The sequence below is a fragment of the Bufo bufo genome, chromosome 3, assembly GCF_905171765.1.
Source record: "Bufo bufo chromosome 3, aBufBuf1.1, whole genome shotgun sequence".
Classification (NCBI taxonomy): Eukaryota; Metazoa; Chordata; class Amphibia; order Anura; family Bufonidae; genus Bufo; species Bufo bufo.
In genome coordinates, this window is record NC_053391.1 from 122,866,523 (window position 1) to 122,881,298 (window position 14,776).

The 14,776-nt window shown below is 42.1% G+C and overlaps 1 protein-coding gene across 1 annotated transcript in view; it reads left to right on the top strand.

The window, feature by feature from the left end:
• CUX1 (cut like homeobox 1) overlaps positions 1–14,776 on the top strand; it is a 357,714-nt gene that overhangs the window by 123,849 nt on the left and 219,089 nt on the right. The window contains 1 exon segment of the mRNA XM_040423522.1: positions 13,371–13,449. Within this exon segment, the coding sequence (XP_040279456.1) occupies positions 13,371–13,449 (79 nt within the window).

A 14,776-nucleotide genomic window follows, 5' to 3' on the forward strand; every position in this document is an offset into this window, starting at 1 on the left:
TCAGGCATGATCCATCCCTGGTAACAGGAAGTGGGCGTGTGTCAGAGCTAGCTGAGATCCCGAGCTTATAAAATAACTGCTTCTACACAGGTTATGAAGATTGGGACACAGGTTATGTGTCTGTAATTGGGATCTCTTCTTCCTTATCTGTTCTGTGAGTTCCAGAGCTAAAAACAATGCTAGTGGGAAGTTGGGGAAAGGACATCACAGCAGTACTGTGTTGGCAGGTTTCACAGAAGGGATACGCCCCCTGCTTCTGAGTGAAATACATCTAGCTGTGCAGCTGAAACTGAGAATAATATGGCTGAATGAGACTTATGATTGTTAAAAGATGCACCGCCATTATGCCAACTTTTTTTTAAATCTCTGATAAACTTAATGTCACTAAAAAGGGACACGGGCCATAGCTCCATGAGCAGACTTGGCCATGGCCATTTACGTTACATACATGTTGACCCATTCAGCTGATTTCTAATATTAGATTTGCTTTACCTATGCTTAGCTCTCTGATGACTTTGCTTCCTCATTAATATGATTGCATCATTTTTGGAGGTTTGTAATCTTGTGAATGTTCCTCAATCTCATGAAATGACTGATTATTGTTCCTAGGTGGTGGAGTCGGAATTTGATGTTAAACTACTTCAAGGGAATTGTACTAAGTCGTAATTTGAGTCAATTCACTTGTTGCTTGTGTAGTGAAGCTGTGGAAGTACCGTAATATGTGCTATACATAACATAAGAATGACTAGCAATTGAAATATAATGTTTAGAAATCGGGAAGCTTTTCACTGTTCTCAAATTGAACCATAATTCTGTCAATTGAACTAAACAGCAGACAATTGCTGTAGCCTTCATAGACACCAAATGCTGCTCTTTATTATTGAAATAGGCACATTATTGTAAAGCACTTCGACTGATTCACATTTAATTGAATTCTCTTCGTCTGTGAAAAGGAATTCACTCTCCATTGTATACATTATCTGTATTATCACCATGTTTACCCTGATATTGGAGGTGCTCGATTCATTTTGAACTGAGAAGCCCTAATTGTTATTTTTGGCATCAAGTCCTGATCCGAGTGCATGCTTCCATTTTTTATTTATTAGTTTTTTACTCCTGCAAAAATGTCCTATCCTTGTCTGCAAACTGGCCAAGAATAGGACCGTGGAACAGATTTACTGATGCGGACACCACACAGGTTCTATTTTTTTGCCGTGCGGACTGAATCTTGCGGAACGCGGAACCATTCAAGTGAATTGGTCCGCATCCACAAACAGCAGGGGCACACGGACAGGTCATCATTATCATTTGCTAGAAAATTTGCCCTTTAAAGGGATTATACAGAATTAGAAAAATATTTATTTATTTATTTTTCAGTGACACACCTGTCCACAGGTTGTTTGTGGTATTGCAGCTCAGCCCCATCCACTTCCATATAACTGAGTTGCAATACGAGTCTGAACCCATGGATGTTGGAGCTGTTTATGAAAAGCAACCATATTTTTCAAATCCTGGACAACTCCTTAACATTGAGGACGTTTAATGTCTTAGAAGTATGTGTAGAGCTACAGAAATGTTATTTTCCCACAATGCACTTTGAGAATATTCTCATTGTTGAATGGCTGGTATCTACAAAGCTCTAGTAAAGAAATGTGAAGGAGCATGAACTTACGGTTGGCTGTAGTGCTGTCTCTGTCTTGTGTTGACTTCATTGGTTTCAGTGACAAGCATGTCTTGGAAAAGTTCACTGTGCTTGAGGTGACAAGGTGACATAAATTTGACACCTGTCTGTACAAGGCCTATACAAGAAGCATCAATCTCGCACTTTGCTATCATCATAAGTGGGCAATAAATGGAGCACATTATTTTATTATATGGTTGTAATAGCCCCACAACAATGAAAAACCGTCCCCACCTACACATGTTGCGAATTCCGCACGTTTTCTCCACATAGGTTCTCGTGCAGGAATAAACGCTGTGTACTACCAGCAAAGTGCATGATATTAGACGGATCTCATACCCACTTTCCTTTTTTGTTCCGTGCAAAAATTGACCTGCTGTGTGGATTTTGGAATCCACGGCATGTCAGTTCTTTATGCGGTTCTTTTTTGCATGTTTCACCTTTTAATGCAAGAGTGGGATCTGCCGCAAAACCACATCAAATCCACACCAAAAACCGCACGGAAAAGGCTACCCATGTGCAGGTTGCCTTAATGTGGAGGTGTATGTGGACTGGTTGTGGAGTAATTATTGTTTGCATGTCCCAGACAGTTTTTGTGCTAATGGTAATCTGCCAATAATTTTTTTTTTTGCGTCTGAACTAGTAGGATTAGTACTCTTGGCTCCTATGAGCCTCACTCATCTTAAGATACTTGCCAACAACTAAAATCCATTTCCTGGGAAACTTTGCTGTTGGGCATTTGAATCTCCAAAGCTGTATGTGTAGCATTCATCACCGGCACAGAGTACTAGATCACATGAGCTGATCAAATCGTCCCAAAACCACTTTCATTGTTTTAGGTCCTTAAGGCTATGTTCACATCTGTGCCAGTTTTTCCATTTTTTTATTTTTTTTTTGTTCCATTCTAGAAACAGAAAACCCGGAAAAAAAAAATCTGCACTGTCACATGATACAAATAAATGGCACCCATTGAACCTCATTGACTATAATGCAACACTGCACTATTTCACTATTTTGTCGGGGGGTTAATTGGATCTGCAACAGAGGTCCCTAAAGGAGAGTCCATACAGAAGTGAACACAGCCTTTCTTTAAAGTGTACCAATCATGTTTCTGTTCCTCAGGATAGGCCATCAATATCTGGTCAGTAACATCCCCGCCAATAAGCTGTTTCCGAGTAGCTCTGGTGCCAGAACTACACAGCTCCATCCATGTCTGTAGTGGACATTGCTTGTTACTGGAGCACTGCTCCCACTGAAGTAGCAGTAGTTCTGGCTTCTGGCACTGGAACTACTGCAAGGCAGCTGATCGGTGGGGGGTTGCAGAGTGTCGTACCCCAGCCCATCAGATTGTAATGGCCTATTCTGATGATAGACCATCAATATTAACTAGAAAAGCTACAATTTCTGGGGAAATTGTGTGAAGTGTTCTTGCCTCCACCAGTAGTCTACAACTGAAGTGGGCGGAGTAACTGGGTGGAGTGGCTTAAGTAACTGTTGTGTGGTTGGAGTGGCTGAAGTAACTGTGGAAAGGTTGGACTGGGCAGAGTAACTTTATGGAGTGGGCAGAGTAACTGTGTGGAGTGTTTGAAGTGAGTAAAGATAGTAAACATTGCACTAACCAATTGATCAAATTTAAAAAAGTTCACATGGCAAGCTTGATAGAGTGAGAAATGCATTTCAACTTTTATTTATATAGCACATTTAATTGCAATGTTGTTGCCCAAAGTGCTTCACAGTTACATTAAAACATACATTTATAAAAACATTAGCAGTCGATTTGTGTAGGTGGGCTTGAAAATGAGGGAGTGGTGGCAGTTTAGAAATCATGTCTTGATTTTTCAGCTCACACTCTAGCTTTTGTCACTCTGCTGGCTGCTCACACTCCTGGGTTCCTATGGCAACTCACTCTACAGCAAGGGCAGAGAAGAGCGGTTAAAAACAAACTGCTCCAACTTGCTCACTTCACTGGCGGTTGCCATCTTCAAACGGTTGTAGTTGAAAAATTATAAATCCTACAGTGAAGAGCTTTATAGTTTGAGAATCACAAGACCCATACCTACATGTTGATGCATAGTATGTCACTGAAGTATTAAAAATGAAGTCGCAGTTTAGAAATTGCTCTTCAAATTTGAGGTGGCTAGAGTGGAGTTTCAATGAATGTCAATGGGCGGCATGAGTTGCAAACAAATGGTCATATTGTGAAAACTATCAGGACTATGGTTTAGACATTTTTAGTGGCAGCAGTGATAGCTGAACGTTTAGATTTAAGATTTGTGTAGGTGGGCTTGAAAATAATGGAGTGGTGGCAGTTTAGAAATCATGTCCTGGGGGCGGAGCCTGGAGTGAGAACATGGTGGACATGTGTTAGCTCGCTCTGCTACACAAGGCCCGTGCACAGCTCATACCTTTGCTCATATTCCAGCCAGATTGGTCAAAACCGGCAAAGAGAAAGCCAGAGATCCGAGAGACCTCACAAAACCCGACCTACGGGGTGCCGACATGGAGAAATTCCTCAGCAATGCAGCAGCCACGCCGGGAGACCGCGTGCGCAAGATGGCGCCTGAAAGACGGCGGGACCAATCTGCAGAATCGGACGCAGGCAGCGTCTCTGACTCGACTGTCGCCAGTGGCACTGGGAGCCAGGACCGTATCGCCAAACGGTTTTTGAAGCAAGCATCGTCCCACTCCATCACACCTGTGATGAAAGAATTAGCCAGCGACCTGAAACAAATAGGCCACAGGGTCGAGACCTTGGAGAACCTCTGTCAGGCTCACATGTTTTTCTACTATTTGCCTCGTCTGGCCACCCTCGCTTCTAGACGATGCCCACTGTATTGTAATGGTGTGGAACTAGACATTTGGTCAGATTTCTACTGCCTTATGTTACTGCACATCCACTCCATGTTGTTGATTAGGTCCCATTGTGGATCAAAAATGATAGCTATATGTTTTTCAGTAACCTTAATCATTTCCCTCCCCACTCTTTCCTGGCCTTTCTCTCCCCTCTCTTCCCCCCTCCCTCCATTGCAGACTAAGGGTTGTGTGTCAATGCGATTTACTATTGAGTGTATATCATAATGATGCAGGTTAATTGCACTACATTTGACATTAGAGGCATGAATACGCCGCAGAAACGCTCACAAATTTGTAGATTGTTACGTCAGTCTAAAACCGACATAGGATTTTTACAGGAGACGCATCTTAAGTTAGGGCGTGTGCCATGTATGTCGCGCCTTCACTTTAAAATGTGGTTCCACAGCACCCATGTGCAAGCTTCAAGGGGAGTTAGCATTGCTATTGCTAAAAATGTACCTTTCTCTCACCTAATGACACAAGCAGACCCGGAAGGGCGATTCTTGTTTGTTTAAGGGAAGCTGGGAACAGACACGGTCACCCTTGGGAACTTGTATGCCCCCAATAAAGGTCAGAAACATTGGCTAAAAAAGACGCTATCCAAACTAAACTCCTTTGCCGAGGGTGTTAGAGTTGTAGGAGGAGACATTAATCTAGCACTGTCCCCACTAATGGACACCTCATCAGGCTCCTCCATTCACTCTCAGCGCTCTCTGGGAGGTGTTTATGGCATGCTGAAAAGAGTAGGTTTGACGGCTGCATGGAGGCTGTTACATCCCACAACAAAGGATTATACATTTTTCTCGGCTGTACATGGCACCTTCCAGAGACTGGATTACATTTTCATATCCGAGCAACACATAGACGTCATACAATCTGCCACCATTGGCCCAGTCACTATTTCAGATCACGTCCCAGTAACTGTTTCTGTAAGCTTCGCAAATTTACCTATGCGAACAAGGACTTGGCGTTTAAATGAAACGTTGCTTGATAGGGAAGTAGACTATAAGTCTTTGCAACAAAAACTTACCTTGTTTTTTCAGGAAAATCTTCCTGAAGATACCTCAATGATGACAGTATGGGAAACCCATAAGGCTTTAATTCGGGGAGAGCTCATTTCTCTTGGATGTAAACTTAAAAAAGATAGACAAAAACGTATACAATCCCTGCTGTCCCAGATTACCAACCTAGAGGCACTTCACAAAAGAGCCAAAGTCCTCAATGTTCAACAGGAACTTTCGCTTTTGCGGAACCAGTTAAAAGACCTTCTCAATGTACAATCAGCAAAGGCTTACCAGTACGCAAAAGTTAAGATATATGCTCATGGGGATAGAGGCACGAAATTTATCCCCCGCATCATTAAGCAACGTAAGGACGCCTCCTATATAAAGGCGGTCAGAACACCAGTGGGGGTTAAGGTGACAAAAACGGCAGAAATAGAAGCGGCCTTTAAAGATTTCTATGCCCAACTTTACAATGTAGGTGGAGGGGGGGGGGGGGGGGGGGGAGAGGAGCGAAAAGGTCAAAATGATGGACAACTTTCTAGACTCTTTACACCTCCCATCTATAAGCACTGGAGACCGGGATATGCTCCTTCAACCCATCACAGAAAAGGCATTTAAGGAGATCATTGGATCTATGCCATCAGGGAAGAGTCCTGGACCAGACGGTTTCCCGGTTGGTTATTATAAAAGATTGTTGCCTGTGCTCCTTCCTCATATGTCCAAATGGTGTGGGGCACTACTAGCAGGGGGATCCCTACACGCCCAATCCCTCGAGGCAATCATAACTATTCTACCAAAAGAAGGCAAGGACTTGGAACAGTGTGGAAGCTATAGGCCGATATTATTGCTGAACGTTTTGGGCGAAGGTACTAGCTTCCAGATTGAGCCAACTCTTACCCCAGTTAGTTAAATCTGAACAGGCTGGTTTTGTACCAGGACGAGAAGGCAATCACAACTCGTGCAGAATCCTGACAGCTATGACCTATGCTAAAAAATGTACTCAGCCCCTAGTATTCCTTAGCGTCGACGCTGAAAAAGCCTTCGACCGGGTTAACTGGGAATTCATGCAAAAAAACCTTAGTCGTTTTGGCATACCGGCAGCCTTTATTAGGGCAGTCATGTCACTGTATTCTTCACCAGGTGCAAGAGTGAGGGTGAATGGCACTCTTTCCTCTGCATTCTCCATAACTAATGGAACCCGTCAGGGGTGTCCACTGTCGCCCTCGCTCTTTGTACTTGTTATGGAAACACTGCTCTAAGCAATTCGGAAACACCCCAATATACAAGGGCTAAAGTTACCAGACCCTTTGCCGCACCAACATACTGCCGCTTTTACGATTTACTGATCTTCATTACAAATCCCTTGGAAGCGTTCCCACATTTATTGGAGTTATTTGAAAACTATGGTGCCCTTTCCAATTTTAAGGTGAACTACACCAAGTCAGAGGCCATGAATGTCTCAGCACACCCCTCGGTGATTACGAAATTGCAGGAAATTACCCCTTTTAAATGGCAGTTGTCCTCCCTCACCTACTTAGGGATAAAATTCCAAATGACCCTATGGATGCTTACAAAATCAACTTCCCACCTTTGGTAACTAAAATTCAAAACCAGCTTGCGTCCCTAGCAGTCCCATATATCTCATGGATGGGCCGAAAAAATTTACTCAAGACCTTTATTATGCCACAACTACTATATGTTTTACAAATGCTTCCAATTTTTGTCCCCAAAAGCTTCTTTCAGCTAATCAAAACTGCCTTCTCCAGATTCCTATGGAATAAGTGGAGAGCGAGACTTCCCTATGCTAGGTTGGCCATGAGGAAGGAGCATGGAGGCTTTGGGCTTCCAGACCCATACACGTATTATAAAGCAATACACATGAAGAGATGGCTTCAACTTAACTCTGAGAGTGGGCAAATCTTTGGTGTAGATTTGGAACTTCTCTCTTTAACTCCTCTCCAATTAGCAGGGCTTTGGGGATTGAAGAAAAATGTTTCCTTCCTTGCTAATCCATTACTTCAGGGCATGGTGGTGATGATGCGGACGGTAGCGGATGACAGGGACATCTTGGGTTCACCTTCTCCGTTAATGCCGGCCTAATTGATCCCTTTCTTGCTGAGACCCCAGATTACAACTGTGCCACAGGTTTGGAATAAATTTAGGAACCAGACGTGGGCTGCCTTTACTACTAATATTGTAAGCAAAGATGGGGCCCCCAGATATTGATACTGTAACCTCTAATTTTCTTTAAAAAAGCAGAATTACTGACGACCTGTAATACCCTCTCTGCTAATAAAACCCCAATAGGAGAACTTGCATGGTTTGAAAAATTGCTAGCTAGGAAGGAATTACCTAGAAAGCTTATTTCTATCCTCCACTTCTAACCGGGCAAAATAAAGGTACGCCTGCCTATATCGCTGAATGGTCGAAAGAACTGGATAAATCTTTCACAGAAAGGGATATAATGAAATGAGAGCACACTTGTGTTCCCATGGCTTTTCACGGTGTGTCAGACTACAAGAACATTCCTACAAGGTTCTGACACAATGGTACAAAACCCCGCAACAATTACACACCGTAGGACTGAATGAGTCAGGAGCTTGCTGGCGTTGTGGGGAAAGTCCAGGCACAATGAGTCATATTTTCTGGTTTTGTCCCAGAATTGTCGAATTTTGGCGTAAGGTAGCTCTAGAGACTAACCGGATCACTGGTAGACGTATATTGCTGTCTCCGGAATCCATTTAGCTGTGGCTCCCAAATGATACATGGTGCCCGAGCAAAAAGGATCTCGCGACACAACTAATACAGGCAGCTAGGCTGCTTATCCCCCTCAAATGGCTGGACACTGAATCCCCGACACTGGAGATGTGGATTGATAAGGTTGACCAAGTCTACAGACTCGAGGAATTAGTGAGCTGGGAACTACGGAAACATCAGGGATTTGTAAAGTTTTGGGATCCCTGGAGAAAATATAGGAACCAGGGTTCGTAAGCTAAAGACTGCACATTTCTATACATACCCCAATTACATGCTAGCTCTATGCCTCATGTAGATGTTAAAACATCCGCGTCTTTAGCCTCTTTCAGGAGAAACTGATAAGCCCAATGGGTGGAATTTTTCTGCAAACCCCTCCCTCCCCTCCCCTTCCCTCTTTCCTGGCCTTCCCTCTTTATCTGTACATGTTTTCTGTATCTTCCTTATTTTCATTTTTATCGGTACATTCCCGTATAATTCTATACTGCGATGCTGATGACAGATGCCATAGTCAGCTACTCGTTTGTATTAGCTAACAATTTTGATCTAATTGTGTAACACGATTGTGAAATCGATTGTCATCGCTTATTTCCATCTATGATTGTACTGATCTATCTTTTACTTTCAATAAAAAGAAATTTGAAAGAAATCATGTCCTGATTTTTCAGCTCACACTCTAGCTTTTGTCAGCTCCCACTCTAGTTTTGAACATTCAGCCATTCATTCCTATGGGACCAATTTTGCCACAAAAACGCCGATATTTCGTGAACCATTCGGCGAAACGTTCCGTATATTACTGTCTATGTAGTGTAAAAACTGTGGGAGGAGTTAGGGTGGTAAATTTGGCTATAATAAGAATATATATATGAGATAACAGTAAGTGGTCTTGCCATGCAAGAACACTTAAAAATGCCAGAAAACCCCTGTTAATCTTGGGCATATTCACAGTTGATTGATCAAATACATGCTGCTTGCATCCACCGCTAGGAGGAGCTTTCCTGCCTGTAGGAAGCAATGAGGCACTCCTGTTGCTCCATTTACAAGGAAAAATCTTCATTATTGATTCTCTTTGTGTGCATTTGTGTCATGCATATGGAGTGCATCAGTTTAGCTTGGAATGTTCCTTAAAGGGGTTGTCTGACCTCAGACATTGGTGGAATATCACTAGACTATGCTACCAATATCAGATAAGTGCGGGTCCCACCTCTGGGACCTGCCCCAATCTCCAGAGTGGGACCCCAGAAGTGAACGGAGGGCAGCCGTGCATGTCCGGCCACCCTCCATTTTTTTGTATGGAAGTTCTGAAAATAGCCAAGTACGCAGTGCACACTCCATTCATTTCTATGAGCATTCTGAAAATAACCGAGCGGTACGCTCTCATTTACTTCTGGAGACCTGGTCCACACCTATCTGATATTGGTGGCATATCTTAGCGATATGTTACTAATGTCTGAGATGCCTGTGTTTGTGCAGAATCTGTTCAGGGGCGGACTGACCATAGAATCGACAGGGAAATTTCCTGGGGGGCCGATGCCATGGGGGCCATCCAAGGCCTCCTCATGGCTACCAGCCAGGTACATATATACCTGATTTTCTAAGCATTAATTCATTTAATAGCATCAGGTACTTATGCACCTGGTCATCGAATGCAGAGGCCCTCCTGAATTAAACTATATTGCCATCCTCAGGACGATGATACAGTTTCATACTTTGGTGCAGGCGGCAGTATTTGTGCTCTGCTGGGGCGGTATTTTGTTCTGCACTACAGTATTGCTGGCCCTGCCTACGTCTAATGTCCCTGCCTACTTGTGTTGCCCCACCTTCTCTCAATTTGGACCCACCTAAAACATGGGGACACTGTTAGTTGTATTTTTTTTTTTTGCAGGGGCACTTTAAGTTCCCATTCCTTCCCTGAATCTGCTGCAGGGTTCTCTGGTTTTACAGTTTGAGACCTGGCATGCTAGCCTGCTTGCAGCCTTTGTAGATAATGCATTTTGTAAGCCCCATTAATAATGATAAGTGCCGTTTTTATGCTATTTAATAATGGGGTCAATTGGCTATAGGATGTAATTCAAAAATGTAGAGGGGATGGGAAAGAATGTGTTTTCCATTAGTCCTGTCACGTACCATCGGAGGAAGCCACATATTTCATAAAATGATACTCAAATATTCAGCAGTAGAAAAGAAATGTATGAAAAATTCAGCAGTAACCACCGTTGGGGGAAGAGTATGCAGTGAAATTCAATTTATACTTGTCAATGAAGCTGCATATCTCCTGCAATCATACACTGGGATATATCACTCCAGGAAGCGCAGGTTGATACTTTATCGGGCTGACTTTTTGCCAGAATATTAGAAAAGCAAGTTATCTGTAGGAAGGACATTCTTTGATTCTGGGTAGACATACAAATTTAATGCTTACAATAAGACTTCTGAGAAACGAGATTCACCTTATACCTATTCTCTGGAATTTTAGATTTTTCTATACCTTTTACCATTGACAATTATTACACTGGAGCATTTAGTATGGGATTGTAAGAACATCCATAAACTCAAAAACATAGAAATCACAAATGATGTAAAAAGTATTAAAATGAATGTTGATCTGCTTTATCTGTATTTTCAAAAAATATCAAAGATTGAAAAAAATGTAAGGGGAATGTATTAACTCATGCACTCCAGAATTACAGCTTCAAAAAGTTGCAAACCAGGGCTTTAAAGCGGTTGGTGGGGGCAAAATCCCCTCCATTCTTGCATAACCCCTTTAAGGCATTGTGGGCTTATTGCAACATATTGCATTTTTACGCCGGATTTGAATAGTGTCAGCAAGTTCCTTTTTATAGACGTCTTCAGACCATGGGGGTAATTTATCATGAGGGGATTTTTTAAAGTCAGTTTTGCTGAAGTCTGTGTTACGATACTTTGCGCCAAATTTATCACGAACAATGTTTAAATAAATTTGGTGCATCTTTTGGTCTAACACTCCACTTTCTACACTGCCCCTTTTCCTTGAGTAAGATTGCGACAATTTTTGCAACTTGGAAAATACAGATGAAGCCAGAAATCCACCGCAGCTCTGAGCTGTCGTAGGTTTCTGTTTAGGCGCACAGCCTGCAGGAGGATGTGCCTAATTTATGATGAGGCATGCGCCTTGTCATAAATTAGGTGCACCCTCCGGCGGTGCAGGGGATATTTAGACCAGCGCAAAAATCGCCAGTCTTGATAAATCTCCCACCTAATTACTACGTCATGATATATTAAGATATATTTTTTTCTTTTCATTCCTATATAAAACTACATATGTGACATATAGCAAATGACGTCTGTATGACGAATTGGCTAGTCACAACCTAAATACATTATTGTTGCACCTTGTTAATAGCATTTGACCCGCAATCACATTTACATGTTCCTTATGCTAGGTAGACATAATAACTTATCCCCTGGGAATAATGGCTTACTATCCATGTGTAAGCATGCGCTGAGCAATAAGCTTTATCATTTATTTTCTACTATTCTAAAGTCCTTTACCGACAATGGACTCTTCTGAGTCCCTGGAGCTCACAACGCAATGTCCTTATCTCATTCACACATGCGTTCTCTAGTCCAGTGTCACAGCAGTCCAGTGTGAGAGGAAATGTGTAGGTCCTGAAAACTGTATGTAGAGCTTCCTTAGGCCGGATTCAAACCCAATTAATTGGAATATAAGACTCTGGCAGAATACGTTGCCTTGCCATCTATATTGGCCCAGCAGGCACCTTGTGCCTCTCCAATAGGCAGGAGATGGCAACGTATGGAACGCTTTAGACGCTGCCTCCAGGCCAACTATTGTTTTGGGCAGTGGTCCTGTCCAGTCTTTTGCAAGTCTAGATTAACCACACATCCCTGGTCGGCTTAAATTCTCACACTTTACATCACAGAGTTTGACTCTTAAAACCTTTTTACGAGATTAGTGATACCACCTACAACAGGGTTAGGGTGCTGGGGTGCATATGCTTGCAGCCATCTCTCCATGCTTGGAAACGGTTCCAAAGGTTTCCGCTTACACAAGGAAGGTAATAGAATAATAAAAAAAAAATTATACCCACCATTCCAAATCACCTCTGTTCCAGCACCGCCTGTCACAGACGTTCCCGTGGCAGGTACCAGGAGATCGGAGAGACTGGCAACTCCTGGGTTAAATTGACAAGTTCCTTGTGGATCTTATTGTGTCTGTGTTTTGGTGAATGCCACACCCCTTGCTTCAGGTGTTGCTTGTTGGTAATTTACTTTTCCCATAAGTAGCAGCTTCTCACTCTTGGAGGTGCGGTTTATAGATTTTCTTCCTGCCTTCTTACTAGCTGGTCGGTTGTACTCTATGGTGCTTCTGGAGTTGCCAGTTTTCTACTTTCAGATAAGTCTTGTCTTTTCTTATTGTTTTGTGTTTGTTGTATTCCCTGTTTTTTGTATCTGGGCCTGAGACAGAGACTTCCATTCGTGCATCTGGGGAGGAATGGGTCGTCTCTGGTCCTAACCTCATTACAGGGCCTTATAGGGATATAAGGGCCTAGGTATACAGCATATGAATATTCCTACCTTCAAGGTCTATTCATATTGATAGGTAGTTAGGGCCCAGATTAGGGTTGTTTAGGAGGTGACCTGTTCCTTCTCTAGTTTCCAGGCCCAGTTACTGTTCCCCTTCCCTCCTGTGTTTAGTGTGGAGTTTTCCCCCCGCACTGATCGTGACACGGACACTCCGATCCTCACTGCCAGGCTTTCTTCTCACGAGTACAGCAGTAACGTGTCCACATGAGTGGTGCAGCCAATCACTGACCTCAGCGGTCTTCTGCTGTTATACCACTGAGGACAGCGATTGGCTGCAGCGTTTGTGTGTGATGTACAGGTTGTCATTATTCATGGTTGGAGCAGCAGGAAGGATTGTAGCAGCGGCACTGGATTTATGGAGGTTTAATAAAAAAAAAAAATGTTTAACTCCGCAACCAGTTTAAGAAACTAGCACGTAATTATAGCAAAGAATGATCCTGTGATATAAAATAGTTCATATAAAATAATACGGTTTTTTTTCCTTCTCTTTCTAGATTGATGCATTAAGTAAAAGAAGTAAAGAAGCTGAAGCTGCCTTCTTGAATGTTTATAAGAGATTAATTGATGTCCCAGGTAATCCATTTCTGTTCTATTATAGAATAGATTTTTTACCCTTTACGCTTACAATGTGACGTTAATAATATATAGCACATTCAAACATACAGTGCGTAAATACGGAACTTGCTTATTCATTGATTTACAAATCTACTAATTTTATTGAAAAATCTGTAGCCTATTGCTAGTGAGGCAAGGTTCACACTTAAGCTATTTGGCCAGTTATTTCCATCAGTTATTGTGAGCCAAAACCAGTAGTAAAGCCTACTCCGAGATAAGGTATAATGGAAAGGTTTGTACCTGTTCTGTGATTTTGGCTCCCCATAACTGATGGAAATAACTGACCAAATAACTGAAGTGTGAACTTGGCCTTATTTGACAATATGATACTTTTGTGATGTGAAGGAGAGGGGTGATGCTATGAATAAGAGTGCAGAGAAAAATACTTCGAGCTTAGGATCACAATTGGTCAAGAGTTGACATTAGTTAAATCCATCCTAAAACGCCAGGATCTCTACCAAGCTGAAGTTTTAGGACAGTCAGTTATGTGTGATCATTGGGTACCTATCCTCCTCCACAATGGTGTCATTTAGCGGTGTTTGTGCAGTCACTGTTCATTGACATCAGTGGGCAGTATGGAATCCCAATGAGAGCGATCATGTGAGCTGACACGTTTTGGTTATTTAACTCCTTGCTAAATGTAGAGAAGATAGATATTTGTTTCTGTTTCAATTACCTTCCTTTCTTCCATAGCATCTATTGAATATAGTCTGTTGTAAGTTGAAGTAATTTGTATATTCAGCTCAAATTCCAGTATTGTGGTAAGAAAATGCACAAAATACAGTACCAACACATGATATACATTTCCTCTTTAGCAGAGATGGGCAGTTCCAGCTTATGGGTTCAGTTTAATGATTTAATACAGGATGTGGCAAGTTACAGAATGTTTCATCAGTGAATGATTGAGCAAAGTAATGAACACTGTGTGGATGGGTTGAGACATAAAAGTATTTCCTTAAATATAAAGCCACAGGTTTACCTAAAATGACCTGGTACTTTTCAAAAAGTGCAAATTCTATGAGATCAGCCAGATATTTGGGATCTTAATGGGTGGGGGAAATATATATATATATATATATAATTCTTTGGGGGGGGCGGGGGGTAGCAGGTGGCTCTTTTTTTTTTTTAATTTGTGTGCTTTTTATTAGTGTATTTTAACATGTATGTTATTTGGATTTTAATATTAAACAAAAAGTTAATTGTTCCAGTCTGTGGATTTTTCAGAGCTGGTCATTTATACACACAAAGGGCTCATGCACACCAATGTATTTTCTTTCCGCTTTCG